Raw genomic sequence first — 26,025 nt, forward strand, 5'->3', positions numbered from 1 at the left:
CGTGGCACGACGGCCTGATGAGTGCAAGATAGAGGGCGGCTCCCTGCTGAGCATCGTGACGCTGACAGAAGCAGCAGATGGCCACAGACCTGGCAGCGGACCATCACGACAACGTCTGGATTGGTCTGACGGAGGAGGTAGGCTGCTCAACCAGGGGTTTTATCCCCCCTACTCTTGTTGATGATAATGATGATCGTGCGGTTAATGGTTCCGATGCTCCTGCTGCCTCCAGTCTTCCTCCTCTGTAAACTTCAACTCTTCTCATCAAGAAGCATAAATTATTGTTTCCTTTTCTAATAGTATATTCATTTTAGGCAAGACTAATCGAGTCAACTAGTAGTTGGTTCCCTTCGAAGTTGCCCCCACTTGAGTGGGTTCACTTGAAAGGAAATGTGCCTAACCATTTCTCTTCTGCTCGAGAATCATTCTCGGGATCCCCGAATGTGAGTCGATATCGCAGCCAAAATTTTATATAGAAAAATTATATACATTTTCCTAATTTAATGTAATTATTTAAACAATGTACACAACGTTTATAGTTATTGTCCATAGATCTTGTCAACATTTATGCATTTGTCTGGCACTAACTATGGCACATGTTTAATACATCATATATTATTGAGCCATTAATTTGGGATACAATTTATAATTATGATTCTTCTTATTCATTAATAAATATTATTATATATGGATTGCAATTCCGTGGACTGTAGAGGGGGAATATCCGGTATAATCTAGCATCAAGCCGGTGATATCCTATATGAACCGAACACACACTTGAGCGGTACACTAGGGGAAAGAGAAGTTATAGCCCCGCTTCTCTGCCAGGTAAGTCCTCTACGGGCTCGCCATAGCCCGTGCTACTTGGAACTTTTTGTTCTGAGAATCTGAATCTAAAACAACAACACTTGTAAAGCACAACAGGGTGGGACATCGTACCATGAAGTGGTCCAGTGGGCTAAGGCATGCTTCTAGGAGCACACAGGACGCAGGTTCGAATCCTCATCCTGCTGCATTGATTGTCATAAACTTTAACAAAATAATTAATTTTCTATAATATTGGTTTGTTTCCAGTTTATGTTTTACATTGTCTCCCAAAATAGTTAAAATTGGAATGATGTATATTTTGATGTGTGATTGATCTAATTGGCTATATTACAGAGGGAGGTCTTAATATGGAAATCCATAGTTACATTCCTGGCAATGGGACCTCAGTTAGGCTTGTTAAAGCAGCGGACGACCCGCATTTTCAAGATGGATTCATCAAATTAACATTTTGTATTAAAAATAAATTTTCATGATATAAATTAAAACTGTTATATATTAAAGTTCTGGGTATAATTAGGTGTAGGTTAGGTTAGGTGTTTAGGTTCTGTTGGTAATTATTTGCATTTGAAGTATGTGGGTGAAACATTTACGGAATTGCGATTCGAACGGAGGTCGTCAACGAAGCACTGTTTGAGAAATGTTTGAACGTCATCAGCTGTGAGCAGCCTGTAATCGTATACAAAGATCCAAGTTCGTTAATCCAGCCTCCATACCCCCTGTTTATGAATGAAAAGCCATTTACACACGACTCACAACTGATGACGTGTGAACACTTACAGAGCAAGTGCTTTGCTCACGTCCGCTGTTTGAACCACTATTCTATAAATGCTCCACCCATGAACTTCAAATACAAATAAGCACCAACAGAACCTAAACACCTAACCTAACCAAACCTATGCCTAACTATACATAGAATTTGTATGTATAAAAATATTAATTTATATATGAGAACAAAAAAATTTTTGATACACAATATGTTAAAATTGAGGAATGCATCTGAGGAGGACAACCGCTGCTTTAACTAGCCTAGTATTAGGATGGGTTGCTGTGAGTCGTGAAGCCTGTACTCATAAACAAAGACCAAAGTCTATACACCCGCCAAACCCGCTGTTTATGAATGTTAAACGGTTTACACACGACTCACAGTTGATGACGTCTGAACACTTCTAGAACAAGTTTTTCGCTGACAACTTTTGTTCGAAGCACAATGCTGTAAATGCTTCACCCACATACTACAAATACAAATAACAGCCAACAAAACCTAGCCTATAACCATTGCCTAAATATGCACAGTATGCAAATATAAAATTATATTAATTTATATTTGTGGAAATTTTTTATTTTGAATGAAAAGCATTTTAAAATCTATGAATGCATCTTTGGGGTCGTTTGCTGGATGGAATGGACTTGGTCTGAGAACAGGTTGGCACCTACAGTAAACCCGTCCTCACACTAGGCTGGTTAAAGCAGTGGCTGTCCTCCCCAGACGCATTCATCAATGTTAACTTAACATACTGTGTATTAAAAAATTGGTTTGTTCTCCTATATAAATTAATAGTGTAAGGCAAGAACCACAGCTTCCCCTAATACAGTACAACCAAAAGTCAAACTGTCATTAATCAGTTTACCCACATCCTCTGAAATAGAGGATGAAAGTTGGGATAACTTCTGGAGCAAATTTGTGGACTCGATGGATTCTAAACACACTATCCCTAAAAGCACCAAATTTACATACTTATAGGGTCTACTTAAGGAAGACGCTGAAAAGATAGTAGTAGATTTAACCCTAAACAGTGACGGCTATGATCCCTCAGTCCAGCTCCTTAAGGATAATTATGCTGACACAGAGAAAGCTGTTTCAATCTTAGTCCAAAAATTGTTGGACTTATCATCCATAGATGGATCCTCTGACTCACTCCAATCCTTTAGATTGAGGCTTGAGTCATTACTCAAGGCACTCAGCCTTAAGATTGATCTAAATAGTGTGGATTAGTTAACTAAAATTAACCTTAGGCCACCAGGGACGATGGCAGCCCAAACACCAAGGAATGAAGTGTTTGGCATCCCTAAATATTGGACTCCGACCCATGCTTCTCACCCTCTTCCCCCCTCCCCCTGGAATTATGTCGAAAATTCCTACTCTAACGTACTATCATTACTAACTGCCGTAAAATATTAATTTACATTAGTCATAAAAAGATAATAGAGAATGGGAAAGGCCGCTACAATCAGCTTTCGTCACAAAATTTAGCTAACTAATGTTCCACTAAACATCTTCCAGTCTCAGAACTGGCAACACAATAAACAAATTATTGCTATTAATTATATATTCAATAATAAACAGTAGTCAAATATACTAAATAAGCCACTTCTCTTGAAACAAAATGAACCGTTTCTGTATGTGTCAAGAGTGGAGGGAGAACGATGGCAGCATTGTAAACAAAGTCTGCCCATGAGAGTGCACTGCTGGGAAGTTGACACGTCACGAGGTTGTTGAGCCAATATTGAGCTACTACGTGACCACTATCTCCACCAGCAAATCCCAAAGGGCAACGTGACTCACATTAGTCACTAATTGTTGCAAGAATTATTGGAGGTGCCAGTTCGTATTTTTTTAGCTCAGATTTATTGGATTTTATTTATTCTGTGTCTAGGATAGATCTTTAGAACGCATGAAAACAACAACCACAAAGTTAAGCCTGGTTTCACAAATTACACAACATTTCCTTGCTATATTACACATCTGTGAATACAGTTTAGTACACTGTAGTTACTCTACAGGTGTGGTTCAAGGGAGGAAAAATAATCACAGCGAGTTAGCATCTACGTCGACCTGTACAGACGCCATACTTGCTCGAACACGAGACAACATGGCTCACGTGACCAGGACGTGTGCATGGCTGGGTAACCCAGCCACACTTTCCTTAACAGCTAAGCTGTGATTACACTAATATTACACTAATACCAGTAGTAGTATTAGAACTAACATTAATAATTCATAAGTTTATTACCACTATCAAGTACTTGATTATTAAGCTACGGACATGAACCCCCCCCAAATATGTGATCAGGTAAACACCTGGCAGGATAATCACAGAGTATACAGTCGACTTTGAATTAATAATTATAAATTGAAGTAATTTCAATAAATTAATAATTTAATATATAAATAAATAAACAAACAAAATCCTGATGGGGAAAATACCCCACAGCATTTATAGAATTGTGGTTCGAACATAAGACGTGAGCGAAGCACTTGTTCTGGAAGTGTTCGGACGTCATCAGTTGTGAGTCGTGTGTAACAGCCCGTCCTCCAAACAAAGATCCAAAAGTGATTCCATGCACCCGCCAAACCCCCTGTTTATGAATGAAAAGCGGTTTACACACGACTCACAACTGCTGACGTTCGAACATATCCGGAACAAGGGCTTCACTGACGAATTTTGTTCGAATCACAACGCTGTAAATGCTTCACTCACGTACTACAAATACAAATAATCACCAACAGAACCTAAACACCTAACCTAACCTATCCTATGCCTATATATACACAATATCCCAATATTTAATAATATTAATTTATACTTGAGAAAATTCCCGTTTTGAATGAACAGCATGTTAAAATTAATGAATGCGTCTGTGGGGTTGACCGCTGGATGTAATGGACTTGAGTCGAGGACGGGTTGTGTGTAAACAGCTTTTCATTCATAAACAGGGAGTTTGGCGGCTGGATTAACAAGCTTGAATCTTTGCATGTGAGGCCCTGCTGCTCCAATGTAAAGTGTATCTCATTCAAATACACCAAGTTTGGTACCTGGTTTAATGAGCATTTGACCTTTGATGAGGACGGCCGCTGACTTAAACAGCCTAGTGTGGGTCGGGTTGGTTGACGAGGACTGGTTGGTTTCCCAGGACCAGGACTGGTTGGTTTCCCAGGACCACTTTGTTGTTCCTGAACTACTTGCATGAACTGTGTATTCACCTAGTTGTACTTGCGGGGGTTGAGTGGACTTTGATTGTATAATTATAATATCTACACATGGGAATTTTCAATTAGAAACAACAATAATTGCAAAATACGTTTCATGTGCCATGAACGAGCACACTGAATTCCGCACACAACGAGTGGACGTCGTTGTGTGTTGCACAATTTTTTTTTTTGTAATTAATGTTGTTTCTAATTGAAAATCCCCATGTGGAGATATTTAATCCAATCTGTACTTATCAGTGGTGTTAACTATTGAATGTATTAATTTTCCTGGGATTGTATTTCATTAAAGAAGTCAACATAAGATGTAGGAGTTGTAAAGTGGTGACGTAGTTCACTACATCACACACTCTGGCAACACCCTACAGTGTAGGACGCATCTGTTTCACATAAACTGTTTCTCCTTGTTTCCCAGGATCATCCGGGGCAGTTTACCTGGGTGGACGGCGAGGTCACCAACTACACTAACTGGGAGGACGGGCAGCCTGACCTGTGAGTAATGCCTAGGTGCCACCTCGGCTGTGTGTAGTGCAATAACAGGCCTACCGGTTATCAATCGGCTGGCCAATCATATTCCAAGGAAAAACAAGTAGATTATGACCTTACTGTAGATGAGCTATGGCAGGTTAGAGTATGACTTTAGATAAGCTGTGTCAAGTTAGAGTTTGCTGAGGATGAGTCACAATAACGTTACTGAAGATATGATGACCAAACCACACACCAGATGATGAAGAGATGACGATGTTTCGGTCCGTCCTGGACCATTATCAGGTCGTGTCAAATTATCAAGTCTCAATCAACAAGATAATGGTCCAGGATGGACCGAAACGTCGTCGTCTCTTCATCTTCTGGTGTGTGGTTTAGTCATGAAGGTAGAGTATGACTTAAGATAAGCTGCGGGAAGTTCGAGTATGACTTAAGATAAGGTGCGGGAAGTTCGAGTATGACTTAAGATAAGCTGCGGGAAGTTCGATTATGACTTTAGATAAGCTTGCGGGAAGTTCGAGTATGACTTAAGATAAGCTGCGGGAAGTTCGAGTATGACTTAAGATAAGCTGCGGGAAGTTCGATTATGACTTTAGATAAGCTTGCGGGAAGTTCGAGTATGACTTTAGATAAGCTTGCGGGAAGTTCGAGTATGACTTAAGATAAGCTGCGGGAAGTTCGATTATGACTTTAGATAAGCTTGCGGGAAGTTCGAGTATGACTTTAGATAAGCTTGCGGGAAGTTCGAGTATGACTTTAGATAAGCTGCGGGAAGTAAGATGTCTAAGACTACTTACAAGAAACAGGCATCATCTACTCATTTACCCACCACTGTAAAAAAAAAAAAGTGAGGGTAGAACGTTACACTCAGTGTGTAGATTAAGGGGCCCTGTGACCAACTTATAAACCTTCCTCAAACACTCAAATTTTGTGTGCATAATCTACATGTTAAAGGTTCCAACTTTTCCTAATGGATCAACATCATAATGAGAACAGAATACAATATATATATATATATATATATATATATATATATATATATATATATATATATATATATATATATATATATATATATATATATATATATATATATATATATATATATATATATGTCGTACCTAGTAGCCAGAACGCACTTCTCAGCCTACTATTCAAGGCCCGATTTGCCTAATAAGCCGAGTTTTCCTGAATTAATATATTTTCTCTAATTTTTTTCTTATGAAATGATAAAGCTACCCATTTCATTATGTATGAGGGAAATTTTTTTTATTGGAGTTAAAATTAACATAGGTATATGACCGAACCTAACCAACCCTACCTAACCTAACCTAACCTATCTTTATAGGTTAGGTTAGGTTAGGTAGCCGAAAACGTTAGGTTAGGTTAGGTTAGGTAGGTTAGGTAGACGAAAAACAATTAATTCATGAAAACTTGGCTTATTAGGCAAATCGGGCCTTACATAGTAGGCTGAGAAGTGCGTTCTGGCTATTAGGTACGACATATATATATATATATATATATATATATATATATATATATATATATATATATATATATATATATATATATATATATATATATATTATTAAATATGACCGAAAAAGTAAGATTAATAATTCTAACACGAATTTTCTCAATCTTTCGTACATTACGCTTCACTGTTGGAGGTAAATAAAAAATCACTTCTCCAAAATTCATTTTTATTTCTAGTCTGACGCGACACGGGCGCGTTTCGTAAAACTTATTACATTTTCAAAGACTTCACAAATACACAACTGATTAGAACTTGCGTTTCCCTGATTTTATATCTACATTTGAGTGAGGTGGGAAGGGTGATGTGGCATTAACACAAGACAGAACACTAGGTTTCGTAAAACTTATTACATTTTCAAAGACTTCACAAATACACAACTGATTAGAACTTGCGTTTCCCTGATTTTATATCTACATTTGAGTGAGGTGGGAAGGGTGATGTGGCATTAACACAAGACAGAACACTAGGGGATATTAATAGGGTATTAAAAGTATCAACACAAGACAGAACAGAAACAATGGGTATTGAATAGAAGTGTTTGTAGAAAGCCTATTGGTCCATATTTCTTGATGCTTCTATATTGGAGCGGAGTCTTGAGGTGGGTAGAATATAGTTGTGCAATAATTGGCTGTTGATTGCTGGTGTTGACTTCTTGATGTGTAGTGCCTCGCAAACGTCAAGCCGCCTGCTATCGCTGTATCTATCAATGATTTCTGTGTTGTTTACTAGGATTTCTCTGGCGATGGTTTGGTTATGGGAAGAGATTATATGTTCCTTAATGGAGCCCTGTTGCTTATGCATCGTTAAACGCCTAGAAAGAGATGTTGTTGTCTTGCCTATATACTGGGTTTTTTGGAGCTTACAGTCCCCAAGTGGGCATTTGAAGGCATAGACGACGTTAGTCTCTTTTAAAGCGTTCTGTTTTGTGTCTGGAGAGTTTCTCATGAGTAGGCTGGCCGTTTTTCTGGTTTTATAGTAAATCGTCACTATAAATCGTGACGATTTACTATAAAACCAGAAAAACGGCCAGCCTACTCATGAGAAACTCTCCAGACACAAAACAGAACGCTTTAAAAGAGACTAACGTCGTCTATGCCTTCAAATGCCCACTTGGGGACTGTAAGCTCCAAAAAACCCAGTATATAGGCAAGACAACAACATCTCTTTCTAGGCGTTTAACGATGCATAAGCAACAGGGCTCCATTAAGGAACATATAATCTCTTCCCATAACCAAACCATCGCCAGAGAAATCCTAGTAAACAACACAGAAATCATCGATAGATACAGCGATAGCAGGCGGCTTGACGTTTGCGAGGCACTACACATCAAGAAGTCAACACCAGCAATCAACAGCCAATTATTGCACAACTATATTCTACCCACCTCAAGACTCCGCTCCAATATAGAAGCATCAAGAAATATGGACCAATAGGCTTTCTACAAACACTTCTATTCAATACCCATTGTTTCTGTTCTGTCTTGTGTTGATACTTTTAATACCCTATTAATATCCCCTAGTGTTCTGTCTTGTGTTAATGCCACATCACCCTTCCCACCTCACTCAAATGTAGATATAAAATCAGGGAAACGCAAGTTCTAATCAGTTGTGTATTTGTGAAGTCTTTGAAAATGTAATAAGTTTTACGAAACGCGCCCGTGTAACGTCAGACTAGAAATAAAAATGAATTTTCGAGAAGTGATTTTTTATTTACCTCCAACAGTGAAGCGTAATGTACGAAAGATTGAGAAAATTCGTGTTAGAATTATTAATCTTACTTTTTCGGTCATATTTAATAATATATGTCTACAGGAAAGACTGCTACCAAAATATACTAATATATATATATATATATATATATATATATATATATATATATATATATATATATATATATATATATATATATATATATATATATATATACCTAGTAGCCAGAACGCACTTCTCAGCCTACTATGCAAGGCCCGATTTGCCTAATAAGCCAAGTTTTCATGAATTAATTGTTTTTCGACTACCTAACCTACCTAACCTAACCTAACCTAACTTTTTCGGCTACCTAACCAAACCTAACCTATAAAGATAGGTTAGGTAGGGTTGGTTAGGTTCGGTCATATATCTACGTTAATTTTAACTCCAATAAAAAAAAATTGACCTCATACATAATGAAATGGGTAGCTTTATCATTTCATGAGATAAAAATTAGAAAAAAATATATTAATTCAGGAAAACTTGGCTTATTAGGCAAATCGGGCCTTGAATAGTAGGCCAAAAAGTGAGTTCTGGCTACTAGGTACGACATATATATATATATATATATATATATATATATATATATATATATATATATATATATATATATAGATATATATATATATATATATATATATATATATATATATATATATATATATGCGAACAAGCCTGAATGGTCCCCAGGACAATATGCAACTGAAAACTCACACCCCAGAAGTGACTCGAACCCATACTCCCAGAAGCAACGCAACTGGTATGTACAAGACGCCTTAATCCACTTGACCATCACGACCGGACATAATGAGGTGATAGCCTAAGCTATTTGAACCACCCCACTGCCGGCACTCGGATAGTAATCTTGGGCATAGCATTTTACCAAATCACCTCATTCTTTGGGGCACACGTGAGGAACACAAATGCGAACAAGCCTGAATGGTCCCCAGGACAATATGCAACTGAAAAAGTTATATATATATATATATATATATATATATATATATATATATATATATATATATATATGGTTGAGTGGACTATATATATATATATATATATATATATATATATATATATATATGGTTGAGTGGACTATATATATATATATATATATATATATGCGAACAAGCCTGAATGTTATATATATATATATATATATATATATATATATATATGTCGTACCTAGTAGCCAGAACTCACTTCTCAGCCTACTATTCAAGGCCCGATTTGCCTAATAAGCCAAGTTTTCCTGAATTAATATATTTACTATAATTTTTTTCTTATGAAATGATAAAGCTACCCTTTTCTCTATGTATGAGGTCAATTTTTTTTTATTGGAGTTAAAATTAACGTAGATATATGACCGAACCTAACCAACCCTACCTAACCTAACCTAACCTATATTTATAGGTAAGGTTAGGTTAGGTAGCCAAAAAAAGCTAGGTTAGGTTAGGTTAGGTAGGTTAGGTAGACGAAAAAACATTAATTCATGAAAACTTGGCTTATTAGGCAAATCGGGCCTTGAATAGTAGGCTGAGAAGTGCGTTCTGGCTATTAGGTACGACATATATATATATATATATATATATATATGGTTGAGTGGACTATATATATATATATATATATATATATATATATATATATATATATATATATATATATATGTATATATATATATATATATATGTATATATATATATATATATATATATATATATGTATATATATATATATATATATATATATATATATATATATATATATATATATATATATGTATATATATATATATATATTTATATATATATATATATATATATATATATATATATATATGTATAATGTCAGACCACGGAGGAAAATGAAACAGGAATTTCCTTAAGTACTTTCGTATATTAAATACATCTTCAGAAGGAATGATTTTACAGATCGAGTGATGGGTATAAATAGGCAGGAAAGAGTGGTGATGTAAGGTGAGGTACAATACTTGGACAACGCAGACGGCCCATTGGCTCATCAGATGCACCTAATTGGCCCATCCGATGTAGCCCAATGGCCCATCTGATACAGCAGACATACAAGCATAATACATAGGTAATTATAACATAAAAAGGTAAATATATACAATGAATTAGTGAGACAAATGTTTTCCATTGATCCTACTTAAATCGCCCTTTAGCTATATTATTATTTTTTGCATCATTTTGCATTATATTTTGCATTATTATTTTTGTATCAACCCATGTATATCTTGTAACCATCAAATGCATAATAAAGCACAAAAAATAAAAAAGGAAGGGGGTGGTAGGAGAAAAGCACACAGAAACTGTATTGGAGGGGATCTAAACATTCCCTCTAATGCGTTATGCGTGGTTTCCTCCGAGGCTATGGGTCCCCCTTCCTCCAGCTAGAGGTATATATATATATATATATATATATATATATATATATATATATATATATATATATATATATATATATATATATATATATATATATATATATATATATATATATATATATAAACATATAATAAATAAAAAAATGACAATATCAAATTACCCAAATTTATTCAAAATGTTACTAATTTTTATTTTTCATTGTGGGCTCAGAATGCCATATAACCTAAATTTTCTATTTGAGAAATTTTGTTTGAGAGTACAGTTTACTGTAAAAAAAATAAATAAATAAATGTGGCCTTCGAAATACTGTATGTGCAAAATTTAGATGCAAAAATGTATACCTCTCAAAGTTATGGGTTTATGAATAAAGGCTCAAATAGAAACCCTAGAACTAAGAACTTTGCACATAATATGTAAAAATGGTGATAATTGCTCAGAAACTGAATTATTACTCAGTTTCAAAGTTGAAAATCCTTTTCATACAGAAAAATGAAGGTAAACTTCTTGACAATAGATATATAGTTTGGATTGTTGTCATATCTTGTAAATTTTAGTAAATATTGCTTGGCATTCGTATTCGAATATGGGAAAGATGTAGGTCAATATGTTTTGAAATGAAGTAAAAAAAAAAATACCCCACCCCATAAACAAACAAAATATAGGGATAATTATAATGATTTAGGGGATCTAATATGAAGTCATAATATAAATGATAAAGCCCTGATCAGGTCCCTAATCATCAAAACAGCCTAAGGATACAAACAAAATAGAGTTTGAAATCTGCGAAAAAAAATCAGCATAAAATAAAACTGTAGTCCTAAGTCCTGACAGCTGTGACCGATTAATAAGAACATAAGAACAAAGGTAACTGCAGAAGGCCTATTGGCCCATACGAGGCAGCTCCTATTTATAACCACCCAATCCCACTCATATACATGTCCAACCCACTCTTGAAACAATCGAGGGACCCCACCTCCACTACGTTTCGCGGCACTTGGTTCCACAAATCAACAACTCTGTTACGAACCAGTATTTACCCAAGTCTTTCCTAAATCTAAACTAATCCAATTTATACCCCCATTGTTTTGTGTTGTCTTGCGTTGATACTTTTAATACCCTATTAATATCTCCTTTGTTATGTCCATTCATCCACTTGTTAACCTCTATCATGTCATTCCTAACTCTTCGCCTTTCCAGTGAATGCAATTTAAGCTTTGCTAATCTTTCTTTATATGAAAGATTTCTAATTTGGGGAATTAACTTTGTCATCCTACGCTGGACATGTTCAAGTGAATTTATATCCATTATTTAGTATGCCGACCAAAACTGAACTGCATAATCTAAATGGGGCCTAACCAGAGCAAGATATAGCTTAAGAACCACACCAGGTGTCTTGTTACTAACACTTCGATTAATAAATCCCAGTGTCCTATTTGCCTTATTATGAACATTCATGCATTGATCCTTTGGTTTTAAATTCTTACTAATCATAACTCCCAGATCCCTTTCGCAATCCGACTTCGCAATCTCAACACCATCCAGCTCGTATCTTGTAACTTTATCATCATTACCTAGCCTCATTAATCAGCTTTAAACTGCATTTGCCAATCTTTTGACCATTTCAAAACCCTATTTAAGATTATAAGAACAAAGGTAACTGCAGAAGCCAGTTATTTGTTGACAAATTTCATTCCAGTTTAACATAGTCAGTGACTGGTATGCATTCTCCATGATGTAGAAGTTACAATAAAATCAGATAATAAACAAAGGAGAAATAAATAAATAATAAATTTCACCCCCTGAAAAAAAAAATTAATGTCCCCCAAAATTTATTTTTTGGGACATTAGTGAAAGTAACAGATAATAACATTGAGCAATTTATTTATGTGATATATAACAAAATAAAGCATATTCATTATTATTTGTGTTATTATGTATTACTCATCGGTGCTATAAAGGCACCAGCTGCATATACATTCTGAGGACCCTCCTTACTACTACTATTCTTCTTCTTTGTTTATCGGACAGGTACTTGCATCTCCTTGTTACTGCATCATCCCTCAGTCCCAGTTAATAACAGCTGTTCTCCTGATCAACAAAATGTTCTTTTTAAAAACTTGTCTAAAATCCATTTCTGAAAATATTGGGAGGAAACTTTCACGACACTGAAGACAATAAATTGGAGATTTGTTTACAATTTGATTTGATTACAATTTTCACTATATTTCATACATGGACGAATATTTTTGAGCACCGGGCCCCTTAAGCTGGGAATACCGTGTATTGAATTGTGGTGTGGGCGGCAGGTCTCTGAATGGGTACGGTGCTGCGGCCGTGGACGCCTCGGACGCTGACGGTCGCTGGGTGGTGGAGAAAGTCACCGAGGAGTTCCACTTCATGTGCAAGAAAGCTCAAGGTAAGGTGTTTAAACTCTACATAAGCCGAAGCCTAACCATGAACACACAAGTTCTTTTATTTCTATGTGTTATACGATGACATAAATGAACATACAGTCCGTATAAACATGTTATCTGCTTTTATATCTTATTCTCATTTGGGCATAGCATTTGATAATGATTGATTACCATCAGAGTGCCGGCGGGATGATGGGCTAAATAGCCTCGGCTACCATCAGTTTTTGTCCGGTCGTGATGGTCAAGTGGATTAAGGTGTCCTGTACATACCAGTTGCGTTGCTCCTAGCAGTATGGGTTCGAGCCACTTCTGGGGTGAGAGTTTTCAGTCATATATATATATATATATATATATATATATATATATATATATATATATATATATATATATATATATATATATATATATATATATATATATAACTTTTTAGACACTCAACCCACCAGGAGACTCGAACACTGGCCAACAAGGTGGCAGTTGCATGCTGTATCCACTACGCTATACTTCAAAGCCATAAGAGAGGTAGGAATTCTGGGGTATTTAACCAACCAGAATTCCAATCCTCTCCCAGGCGATGAGATAGTGTGGGACCTCGGATGCTCTTTCATCGGTTCCTGTTATATGGGAAAACTCAGTGCCAAATGCTTAATGCACAGACTACCCTATTCCAGTAGCTGAAGTTTATAACTTTTTAGACACTCAACCCACCAGGAGACTCGAACACTGGCCAACAAGGTGGCAGTTGCATGCTGTATCCACTACGCTATACTTCAAAGCCATAAGAGAGGTAGGAATTCTGGGGTATTTAACCAACCAGAATTCCAATCCTCTCCCAGGCGATGAGATAGTGTGGGACCTCGGATGCTCTTTCATCGGTTCCTGTTATATGGGAAAACTCAGTGCCAAATGCTTAATGCACAGACTACCCTATTCCAGTAGCTGAAGTTTATAACTTTTTAGACACTCAACCCACCAGGAGACTCGAACACTGGCCAACAAGGTGGCAGTTGCATGCTGTATCCACTACGCTATACTTCAAAGCCATAAGAGAGGTAGGAATTCTGGGGTATTTAACCAACCAGAATTCCAATCCTCTCCCAGGCGATGAGATAGTGTGGGACCTCGGATGCTCTTTCATCGGTTCCTGTTATATGGGAAAACTCAGTGCCAAATGCTTAATGCACAGACTACCCTATTCCAGTAGCTGAAGTTTATAACTTTTTAGACACTCAACCCACCAGGAGACTCGAACACTGGCCAACAAGGTGGCAGTTGCATGCTGTATCCACTACGCTATACTTCAAAGCCATAAGAGAGGTAGGAATTCTGGGGTATTTAACCAACCAGAATTCCAATCCTCTCCCAGGCGATGAGATAGTGTGGGACCTCGGATGCTCTTTCATCGGTTCCTGTTATATGGGAAAACTCAGTGCCAAATGCTTAATGCACAGACTACCCTATTCCAGTAGCTGAAGTTTATAACTTTTTAGACACTCAACCCACCAGGAGACTCGAACACTGGCCAACAAGGTGGCAGTTGCATGCTGTATCCACTACGCTATACTTCAAAGCCATAAGAGAGGTAGGAATTCTGGGGTATTTAACCAACCAGAATTCCAATCCTCTCCCAGGCGATGAGATAGTGTGGGACCTCGGATGCTCTTTCATCGGTTCCTGTTATATGGGAAAACTCAGTGCCAAATGCTTAATGCACAGACTACCCTATTCCAGTAGCTGAAGTTTATAACTTTTTAGACACTCAACCCACCAGGAGACTCGAACACTGGCCAACAAGGTGGCAGTTGCATGCTGTATCCACTACGCTATACTTCAAAGCCATAAGAGAGGTAGGAATTCTGGGGTATTTAACCAACCAGAATTCCAATCCTCTCCCAGGCGATGAGATAGTGTGGGACCTCGGATGCTCTTTCATCGGTTCCTGTTATATGGGAAAACTCAGTGCCAAATGCTTAATGCACAGACTACCCTATTCCAGTAGCTGAAGTTTATAACTTTTTAGACACTCAACCCACCAGGAGACTCGAACACTGGCCAACAAGGTGGCAGTTGCATGCTGTATCCACTACGCTATACTTCAAAGCCATAAGAGAGGTAGGAATTCTGGGGTATTTAACCAACCAGAATTCCAATCCTCTCCCAGGCGACGAATTGAATACCCCAGAATTCCTACCTCTCTTATGGCTTTGAAGTATAGCGTAGTGGATACAGCATGCAACTGCCACCTTGTTGGCCAGTGTTCGAGTCTCCTGGTGGGTTGAGTGTCTAAAAAGTTATAAACTTCAGCTACTGGAATAGGGTAGTCTGTGCATTAAGCATTTGGCACTGAGTTTTCCCATATAACAGGAACCGATGAAAGAGCATCCGAGGTCCCACACTATCTCATCGCCTGGGAGAGGATTGGAATTCTGGTTGGTTAAATACCCCAGAATTCCTACCTCTCTTATGGCTTTGAAGTATAGCGTAGTGGATACAGCATGCAACTGCCACCTTGTTGGCCAGTGTTCGAGTCTCCTGGTGGGTTGAGTGTCTAAAAAGTTATAAACTTCAGCTACTGGAATAGGGTAGTCTGTGCATTAAGCATTTGGCACTGAGTTTTCCCATATAACAGGAACCGATGAAAGAGCATCCGAGGTCCCACACTATCTCATCGCCTGGGAGAGGATTGGAATTCTGGTTGGTTAAATACCCCAGAATTCCTACCTCTCTTATGGCTTTGAAGTATAGCGTAGTGGATACAGCATGCAACTGCCACCTTGTTGGCCAGTGTTCGAGTCTCCTGGTGGGTTGAGTGTCTAAAAAGTTATAAACTTCAGCTACTGGAATAGGGTAGTCTGTGCATTAAGCATTTGGCACTGAGTTTTCCCATATAACAGGAACCGATGAAAGAGCATCCGAGGTCCCACACTATCTCATCGCCTGGGAGAGGATTGGAATTCTGGTTGGTTAAATACCCCAGAATTCCTACCTCTCTTATGGCTTTGAAGTATAGCGTAGTGGATACAGCATGCAACTGCCACCTTGTTGGCCAGTGTTCGAGTCTCCTGGTGGGTTGAGTGTCTAAAAAGTTATAAACTTCAGCTACTGGAATAGGGTAGTCTGTGCATTAAGCATTTGGCACTGAGTTTTCCCATATAACAGGAACCGATGAAAGAGCATCCGAGGTCCCACACTATCTCATCGCCTGGGAGAGGATTGGAATTCTGGTTGGTTAAATACCCCAGAATTCCTACCTCTCTTATGGCTTTGAAGTATAGCGTAGTGGATACAGCATGCAACTGCCACCTTGTTGGCCAGTGTTCGAGTCTCCTGGTGGGTTGAGTGTCTAAAAAGTTATAAACTTCAGCTACTGGAATAGGGTAGTCTGTGCATTAAGCATTTGGCACTGAGTTTTCCCATATAACAGGAACCGATGAAAGAGCATCCGAGGTCCCACACTATCTCATCGCCTGGGAGAGGATTGGAATTCTGGTTGGTTAAATACCCCAGAATTCCTACCTCTCTTATGGCTTTGAAGTATAGCGTAGTGGATACAGCATGCAACTGCCACCTTGTTGGCCAGTGTTCGAGTCTCCTGGTGGGTTGAGTGTCTAAAAAGTTATAAACTTCAGCTACTGGAATAGGGTAGTCTGTGCATTAAGCATTTGGCACTGAGTTTTCCCATATAACAGGAACCGATGAAAGAGCATCCGAGGTCCCACACTATCTCATCGCCTGGGAGAGGATTGGAATTCTGGTTGGTTAAATACCCCAGAATTCCTACCTCTCTTATGGCTTTGAAGTATAGCGTAGTGGATACAGCATGCAACTGCCACCTTGTTGGCCAGTGTTCGAGTCTCCTGGTGGGTTGAGTGTCTAAAAAGTTATAAACTTCAGCTACTGGAATAGGGTAGTCTGTGCATTAAGCATTTGGCACTGAGTTTTCCCATATAACAGGAACCGATGAAAGAGCATCCGAGGTCCCACACTATCTCATCGCCTGGGAGAGGATTGGAATTCTGGTTGGTTAAATACCCCAGAATTCCTACCTCTCTTATGGCTTTGAAGTATAGCGTAGTGGATACAGCATGCAACTGCCACCTTGTTGGCCAGTGTTCGAGTCTCCTGGTGGGTTGAGTGTCTAAAAAGTTATAAACTTCAGCTACTGGAATAGGGTAGTCTGTGCATTAAGCATTTGGCACTGAGTTTTCCCATATAACAGGAACCGATGAAAGAGCATCCGAGGTCCCACACTATCTCATCGCCTGGGAGAGGATTGGAATTCTGGTTGGTTAAATACCCCAGAATTCCTACCTCTCTTATGGCTTTGAAGTATAGCGTAGTGGATACAGCATGCAACTGCCACCTTGTTGGCCAGTGTTCGAGTCTCCTGGTGGGTTGAGTGTCTAAAAAGTTATAAACTTCAGCTACTGGAATAGGGTAGTCTGTGCATTAAGCATTTGGCACTGAGTTTTCCCATATAACAGGAACCGATGAAAGAGCATCCGAGGTCCCACACTATCTCATCGCCTGGGAGAGGATTGGAATTCTGGTTGGTTAAATACCCCAGAATTCCTACCTCTCTTATGGCTTTGAAGTATAGCGTAGTGGATACAGCATGCAACTGCCACCTTGTTGGCCAGTGTTCGAGTCTCCTGGTGGGTTGAGTGTCTAAAAAGTTATAAACTTCAGCTACTGGAATAGGGTAGTCTGTGCATTAAGCATTTGGCACTGAGTTTTCCCATATAACAGGAACCGATGAAAGAGCATCCGAGGTCCCACACTATCTCATCGCCTGGGAGAGGATTGGAATTCTGGTTGGTTAAATACCCCAGAATTCCTACCTCTCTTATGGCTTTGAAGTATAGCGTAGTGGATACAGCATGCAACTGCCACCTTGTTGGCCAGTGTTCGAGTCTCCTGGTGGGTTGAGTGTCTAAAAAGTTATAAACTTCAGCTACTGGAATAGGGTAGTCTGTGCATTAAGCATTTGGCACTGAGTTTTCCCATATAACAGGAACCGATGAAAGAGCATCCGAGGTCCCACACTATCTCATCGCCTGGGAGAGGATTGGAATTCTGGTTGGTTAAATACCCCAGAATTCCTACCTCTCTTATGGCTTTGAAGTATAGCGTAGTGGATACAGCATGCAACTGCCACCTTGTTGGCCAGTGTTCGAGTCTCCTGGTGGGTTGAGTGTCTAAAAAGTTATAAACTTCAGCTACTGGAATAGGGTAGTCTGTGCATTAAGCATTTGGCACTGAGTTTTCCCATATAACAGGAACCGATGAAAGAGCATCCGAGGTCCCACACTATCTCATCGCCTGGGAGAGGATTGGAATTCTGGTTGGTTAAATACCCCAGAATTCTTACCTCTCTTATGGCTTTGAAGTATAGCATAGTGGATACAGCATGCAACTGCCACCTTGTTGGCCAGTGTTCGAGTCTCCTGGTGGGTTGAGTGTCTAAAAAGTTATAAACTTCAGCTACTGGAATAGGGTAGTCTGTGCATATATATATATATATATATATATATATATATATATATATATATATATATATATATATATATATATGTATATCACGAATATAAACACGTGATTAAGAATGTGTCATATATATATATATATATATATATATATTAGTATATATATATATATATTATTAAATATGACCGAAAAAGTAAGATTAATAATTCTAACACGAATTTTCTCAATCTTTCTTATATCTCTTTTCACTGTTGATGGTAACTGAAAAATCAATTCTCCAAAATTCATTTTTATTTCTAGTCTGACGCGACACTTGAACGCGTTTCGTAAAACTTATTACATTTTCAAAGACTTTAGTGTACACACACACAGCTATAACTGAACAGAGTTTAAACAGCTTCGATTTTATACCTGCATTTGGGTAAGGTGATATGTTACAACAGTTTTGGATGAGGTGAAAACAAACTTTCAACACAAGACAGAACACGAAACAATGGATATAATATTTTGTAAGTTAAAGGGAAGAATGGAAGTAACTGCAAAGGGCCTATTGGCCAATATTTCTTGATGCTTCTATATTGGTGCGGAGTCTTTGCTTTGACCATTGCTTTTAATTCAGCTGTAGTGTCCTTCGTTACCCTTTGGAACTTAGTTTGGTCAGAGAGTATGAGGTTCTAATGAGGTATGAGGTGAGAACTAAGTTCCAAAGGGTAACGAAGGACACTACAGCCGAATTAAAAGCAAAGGTCAACAAACTGATCGAAACTGTGAACACCAAGAACTCCGGACTCCACCTGCCAAAGATCATTGGGGAATATAAACCTAGATATGTGTATGGAAATGTCAAGACACACAAGCCTGGAAACCCACTTCGGCCAATCATTAGCCAGATACCCACACCCACGTACAGACTGGCGAAGCGACTCAACGGCCTGCTGACTCCTTATGTTCCTTGCGCCTTCAGCCTGAAGTCTCCAAAGGAATTTGTTGACTTACTGCGGGGCACACGGGCCACAGGGATAAGAGCCTCGTTGGACGTAGAATCGCTGTTTACCAACGTACCTGTGGACGAGACAATCGGGATGATAGCCGACAGAGTGTATCGTGATCCAGCCTGTACTCCTCTTGACATACCAGAAAATATTCTGAGGAAACTACTCCAAGCTTGTACTAAAGAGGCACCCTTCTTGAGCCCGGATGGGCACATGTATAAGCAAGTAGATGGGGTCGCCATGGGTTCTCCCCTAGGTGTCCTGTTTGCAAACTTCTACATGGGTACCATCGAGCAAAAAGTCTTAGTCGACATGAACTTGAAACCGGCCATATACTGCAGGTATGTTGACGACATTTTTACACAGGTACCTGATGTCAGACATCTGCAGGGGCTGAAGGAGGCATTTGAGCAGAGTTCCGTGCTGCGTTTCACTTACGAGATGGAAAAGGATGGGAAGCTGCCCTTTGTAGATGTAACAGTCATGGAAAAGAGCGGAGGTTTCCACACTGCAGTCTACACTAAGGAAACGAACATAGGAATGTGCCTAAATGCCAACAGCGACTGCCCAGACAGGTACAAGAGGAGTGTTGTTAACGCATATGTCCACCGTGCTCTCAGCCACAGCTCAGAATGGAAGCAAGTCGACGAAGAACTCTGTAGGGTAAGGCAGGTCCTAGTCAACAACGGCTTCTCCAATGGTTTCGTCGAAGACATCATAAGAAGGAAAGTGAAACGCCATGCAACCTCTGAAGAGACAACTAACACAACACCTATACCCCCTATTAGACTATTTTACAGGAACTTCTTTTCCACAGCTCATAAAACGGAGGAAAGGGTCCTGAAAGATATTGTTAATAGAAACGTTATCCCTACAGACAAAAATCAGAGGATACAACTGACGATTTACTATAAAACCAGAAAAACGGCCAGCCTACTCATGAGAAACTCTCCAGACACAAAGCAGAACGCTTTAAAAGAAACCAACGTCGTCTATGCCTTCAAATGCCCACTTGGGGACTGTAAGCTCCAAAAAACCCAGTATATAGGCAAGACAACAACATCTCTTTCTAGGCGTTTAACGATGCATAAGCAACAGGGCTCCATTAAGGAACATATAATCTCTTCCCACAACCAAACCATCGCCAGAGAAATCCTAGTAAACAACACAGAAATCATCGATAGATACAGCGATAGCAGACGGCTTGACGTTTGCGAGGCACTGCACATTAAGAAGTCAACACCAGCAATCAACAGCCAATTAATGCACAACTATATTCTACCCACCTCAAGACTCCGCTCCAATATAGAAGCATCAAGAAATATGGACCAATAGGCTTTCTACAATCACTTCCATTTCAATACCCATTGTTTCGTGTTCTGTCTTGTGTTGATGAAATTAATACCCTATTAAATACCACCTCACCCCATCCACCTCACTCAAATGTAGATATAAACAAATCGGAGATATGTAAGTTCTATTCAGTTGTGTATGTGTAAAGTCTTTGAAAATGTAATAAGTTTTACAAAACGCGCTCAAGTGTCCCGTCAGACTAGAAATAAAAATGAATTTTGGAGAATTGATTTTTGAATTACCTCCAACAGTGAAAAGAAATGTACGAAAGATTGAGAAAATTCGTGTTAGAATTATTAATCTTACTTTTTCGGTCATATTTAATAATATATGTCTACAGGAAAGAATGCTACCAAAATATACTAATATTAATATATATATATATATATATATATATATATATATATATATATATATATATATATATATATATATATATATATATATATATATATATATATATATATATATATATATATATATGACCAAAAAGGTCACCGAGTGCTGTCAGGAATTATGTTAAAGGTCAAACGACTTCCAATTCTTTTGAACAGTCTGTTTTTTTTTTTTTTTTTTGGCAGGGATATTCCTGCGCGGGCCCTAAGCCTCTGGCTGGCCCACTGGGCGGGCCCTAAGCCTCTGGCTGGCCCACTGGGCGGGCCCTAAGCCTCTGGCTGGCCCACTAAGTGTTGCTTGTTTCTGTTTTACTTGGGCGGAGTATGAGTATTTATGACTCGTATGGTCGCTTCAGTAAGATTTTGCCATATGTGTTTAACAACTTCTTCTGCTCTGTTGAATCTAAGTTGAAATCTTAATGGGTTTGTAACTGTACACAACAGTCTGTTGTGTCCTAGTGGTTAAAGGACTGGACATGCTATGGTGTATGGAGCTCTGGCTGTCTGGTTTCGAATCCTTCAGGGGTGAGGAGTTTTCTGTTGCATATTAGCTTGGGGACCCTTCAAGCTTGCTGCATATATATTATATAGAGTGATTGGAACATTGGAACAAACACTCCAACAACGACTTCGTTATTAATATTTCTAGTAAATAACTGGATAATGATACGATGACTGCTCTTGGTTACGGTCTGAGTTTTTCCATATCGAATATGGATGTGAATTATTTAGATATTTCCAAAGGTTTTAGCAATCTGGAAAAATATAGTGAGATTTTAGATGATAACATTAATATTTGCAAGGGTATGGTGTACGGGTCTTTACTTAAGGGTACAGTTCCTAATTGTCCAGAAAGGTTTATTCAAGCATTCAAAACCCTCAAAGATGATAACGCTCTACACATCACAAAGGCTGATATGTCGAATGCTTTTTGTGAGATTTTTCTATTTACGTTACCTTGAAGGTTGACGTCAAGCAGAAAAGAGTGCTTAGCCGACACGTTAAGTGTTGGAAGCAGCTTGTACTTTAAAAAAGAGACAGGAGCAACCTCTAGGACTTCAATGAAGTTGAAATACTTATCCACCAGGTCGTCATGTTCCTTGAGTGACAAGACACCATTAAGGGTAAGGGTAAGAGTTCCAAACCAAATTTGATTTGATGTGTAGCACTATGAATCGGGTTCGAATCCTGAAGCAGGCCTTCAGTAAAATTCACATAAAATATTGTACATTGCAGAATATGTGTGTGTGGGACAATTTTTGTAGTAGGGCTTGCTATAAAGACCGTTCTCATAACAATAACAAATTGTTCAACACAGAAACTAAGTCTACTACAACAACAAATTTGACGTTACATTACTGTCTTTCAGTGGTACGTTAGAGAAAGCTAATTCAACAGCCCTAGTATAGCAATGACTCCTGATAGATGCAGCTCCAAGTATAACCACAATAATCCTATCTGAGGTCGCTTTGGGCTGAAACAAATAAACTAACTAAACACTGGTGTGCCCACTTAGGACACAAATTGCAATAAAAAATTGCTTGCAACCCACTGCAATTTAAATTGATAACTACAACTTGCAAATCAACTCTTGCAGCCCCTCTGCAATATAATCACAATGACTAGGTGGGTTAATGACACTTCGGTAACCCTTGTCGCTAAATCCGACACCATTTAATAATCATACAGATAATAGCTGTATTGTATAAACAAGTTACCCATAGAAAACGTAACTTGTAGTGGAATTACCGTCTATAGAAAACGGGATATCATCACCACACACTATTATAATTCAACACCTATTATGGTGGGAATTATTCTTAAATACATTAGTCTTTGGACTTTACCATCATAAAAACATCTTATATAAATTAACTTAATTATCAATATTAAAGTAGAGTAAATGTGACCCTTCTATCACTTTCTGACATTTGGACAATGTAGGCCAGGCGTCAGTGGGGAAGGAGGGAGCCATTGTTGTGTCACCTCCGAGACGTGTGGAGCAAATTCGGCTCCTATCATATCTGGACAATGTCGGCCAGTAACGTCAATAGTATGGAGTGTTAAACAGCCATTGTTTATACTAGACCAGAGGCTCACAGGAGCAAATACGGCTCCTGTTAATTTTACTTGGACGTAGTGTTTTGGAAACCAGAAGTGTACCATTATCAACACGCTGTCTACAAATCAAGTTAAGTGTTCTTTCCGAAACCCATGTATCTTTCGTTTATGGCCATTAATGTCATTATATAGGGTGAACCGGTTAGAGCACGTGGAAGCCTCAAACTAAAGGTAATTAAGCCAGGTCTTCATGTTCCATGTACAGTTTTCTCTGAAATACTTGTCATATATAGGTTTCTGGCTTCACAGCTAGCGCTCTTTTGACAGGTCAAGACGAGGAAGCAAGATTTTGTGCACCAGTTACTGGGTGATGGAAGCTACCTCAAAGAGGATAATTTGGTGTCTACACCCTAGTTATACCTGGTGGACTAACCTGCTGTACTATAAGATAAGGAACCACTTCAATGTATGTAGTTAATACTGTAGTTTGATTGGCTGCATATATATAAATATAACCCCCCTAATGTGTAGAGGATCGATTTGTGAGATTATGACATTATTGCAGAAATACAGTCCACTTATCATTATACAAATTGCTATCGAAGTATATAAATTAACGTAAATATAAATTCATATAAATTAAATAAATATAAATCTCACAGGTAGGTTCCCACAACCCTTTATCAATTCTACGTTAACCATTACTCTAATGAATTTAGTGATCAATTACGTTAATTGACTGTCAACACCAGTCAGCAACAATTTAGTTTACATTAAATAACTCACTTGTCTCCTACAGACAAATCAACTGTCAAATGATTACTCGCTCGTCTTTAATTACATCGCACTTGACCAATCAAGCATTCAGTAATTACTAATTACTGTCACATGGACAGCTAATTAAAACGAGTTACGTTAGAGATTACTGTCACTCTATCGAGAGTTGTCTCCACAATCTGTCAAATTTACCTTGAGGAATGTTAATTACCCTAATTAACTCTAGCAATTAATTAACTCTCCCATGGAAAGATAATACTACACGAATGCATTACTCTCCACACTACCTAAGCAGGTCTCATCAAACACTGAATTCACGAGGTGGCGTGCATTAATTACCCCTAATTAACATTAATTATTAATCAACTGTCCTACAGACAGATATGATAAATCTAGTACGAATTATGCTAGCTCAAATTACTTTGTCCTCGACAGTCAGTCAAAATCCTGTGACATTAATTACTCTATTTAACTTGAGCCGTTAATTAGTCATCCCCACGGACAGATAATTAATCTAAAAAATGACGTTAACACAAACACCGTCGCCCTCCCGATTGTCTCTCACCACTGTGGGAATTCACTATGATGATGATGCTAATTACCCTCAATTAGCTAGAGTGATCAGTTAGGTGCCCCACAGACAGATAACTGCACTCGAACGTATTCCGTTAATCTCAGTACTGTTTCAACACAACAGTCCCTCATTCAGCTATGTGTATCCCTTGGGTGATATTAATGACCCTCATTAACTCTCACTGAATCCTTCATTAGCCAATCTAAGATTACAGCCAGAACCTTGTCATACAGACACATAATACACCACGGTACACCTTGCAGCCCCCCTGCCATGTATCTTACACAATACTTAGTGAATAAAATAAGTAATCACTGCCCAAAAAAATCACACAACACACTACGTAAAAGAATTACTCTGGTAAAATACAGTAAACACAGCTAGGAAATCTCCCAGTAAATACCTTCAAAGTTACACACTACACTGCCGGAAACTGGTTCCTTCTGAAATTATATCACATGACACGGGCCATACAGCATGATAATTATACATATATAATAAACACCTTATCCCTCAATGGAAAATGTACTGCACTGGCGGTAATTAACCATCCTAATAACTCAATAGTTCACAGATTATATACTAAATGTGTTCCAGGTGTACTCATACACAACTTTATGTCCTCACACACAGTCGTGCCCTCCCCAGGGACTGATTGACGTTAAACGGTGCATCTCACGCGTCTGCACTTCCAATCACCTATGCAGATGTTTATGGACTATGCTTAGACGGAACTTCGAAGTAAGTTTTTGAGACTTAAAACACCAATACACAACGGGGTACTCACTTTACCTGGCCAGCCTCCACAATCACTCATCCTCATTCATACACTGAGGTACTGCAGAGCTGGAGATCACCTCACTTCCTCCACGTGGTTAAAACAGAACCACGGATGCTGAACATCACACACAACCGCTCCTTTGCCAGGTAAGTCCACTACGGGCTCACCATAGCAAGTGCTACTTGGAACTTGTTTCAAG

The 26,025-nt window shown here is 38.5% G+C and overlaps 1 protein-coding gene across 1 annotated transcript in view; it reads left to right on the forward strand.

Moving 5' to 3' along the window:
* The first annotated feature begins 23 nt into the window (after positions 1-23).
* LOC138352860 (MAGE-like protein 2) overlaps positions 24-26,025 on the forward strand; it is a 43,701-nt gene continuing 17,699 nt past the window's right edge. Inside the window, exons 1-4 of the mRNA XM_069305412.1 lie at positions 24-137; positions 5,232-5,308; positions 13,299-13,408; positions 22,378-22,566. Of these exons, the coding sequence (XP_069161513.1) occupies positions 78-137; positions 5,232-5,308; positions 13,299-13,408; positions 22,378-22,566 (436 nt within the window). The 5' untranslated portion in view covers positions 24-77. The remainder of the gene's footprint in view (positions 138-5,231; positions 5,309-13,298; positions 13,409-22,377; positions 22,567-26,025) is intronic.

This window comes from Procambarus clarkii, chromosome 55 (assembly GCF_040958095.1).
Source record: "Procambarus clarkii isolate CNS0578487 chromosome 55, FALCON_Pclarkii_2.0, whole genome shotgun sequence".
Taxonomy (NCBI): Eukaryota; Metazoa; Arthropoda; class Malacostraca; order Decapoda; family Cambaridae; genus Procambarus; species Procambarus clarkii.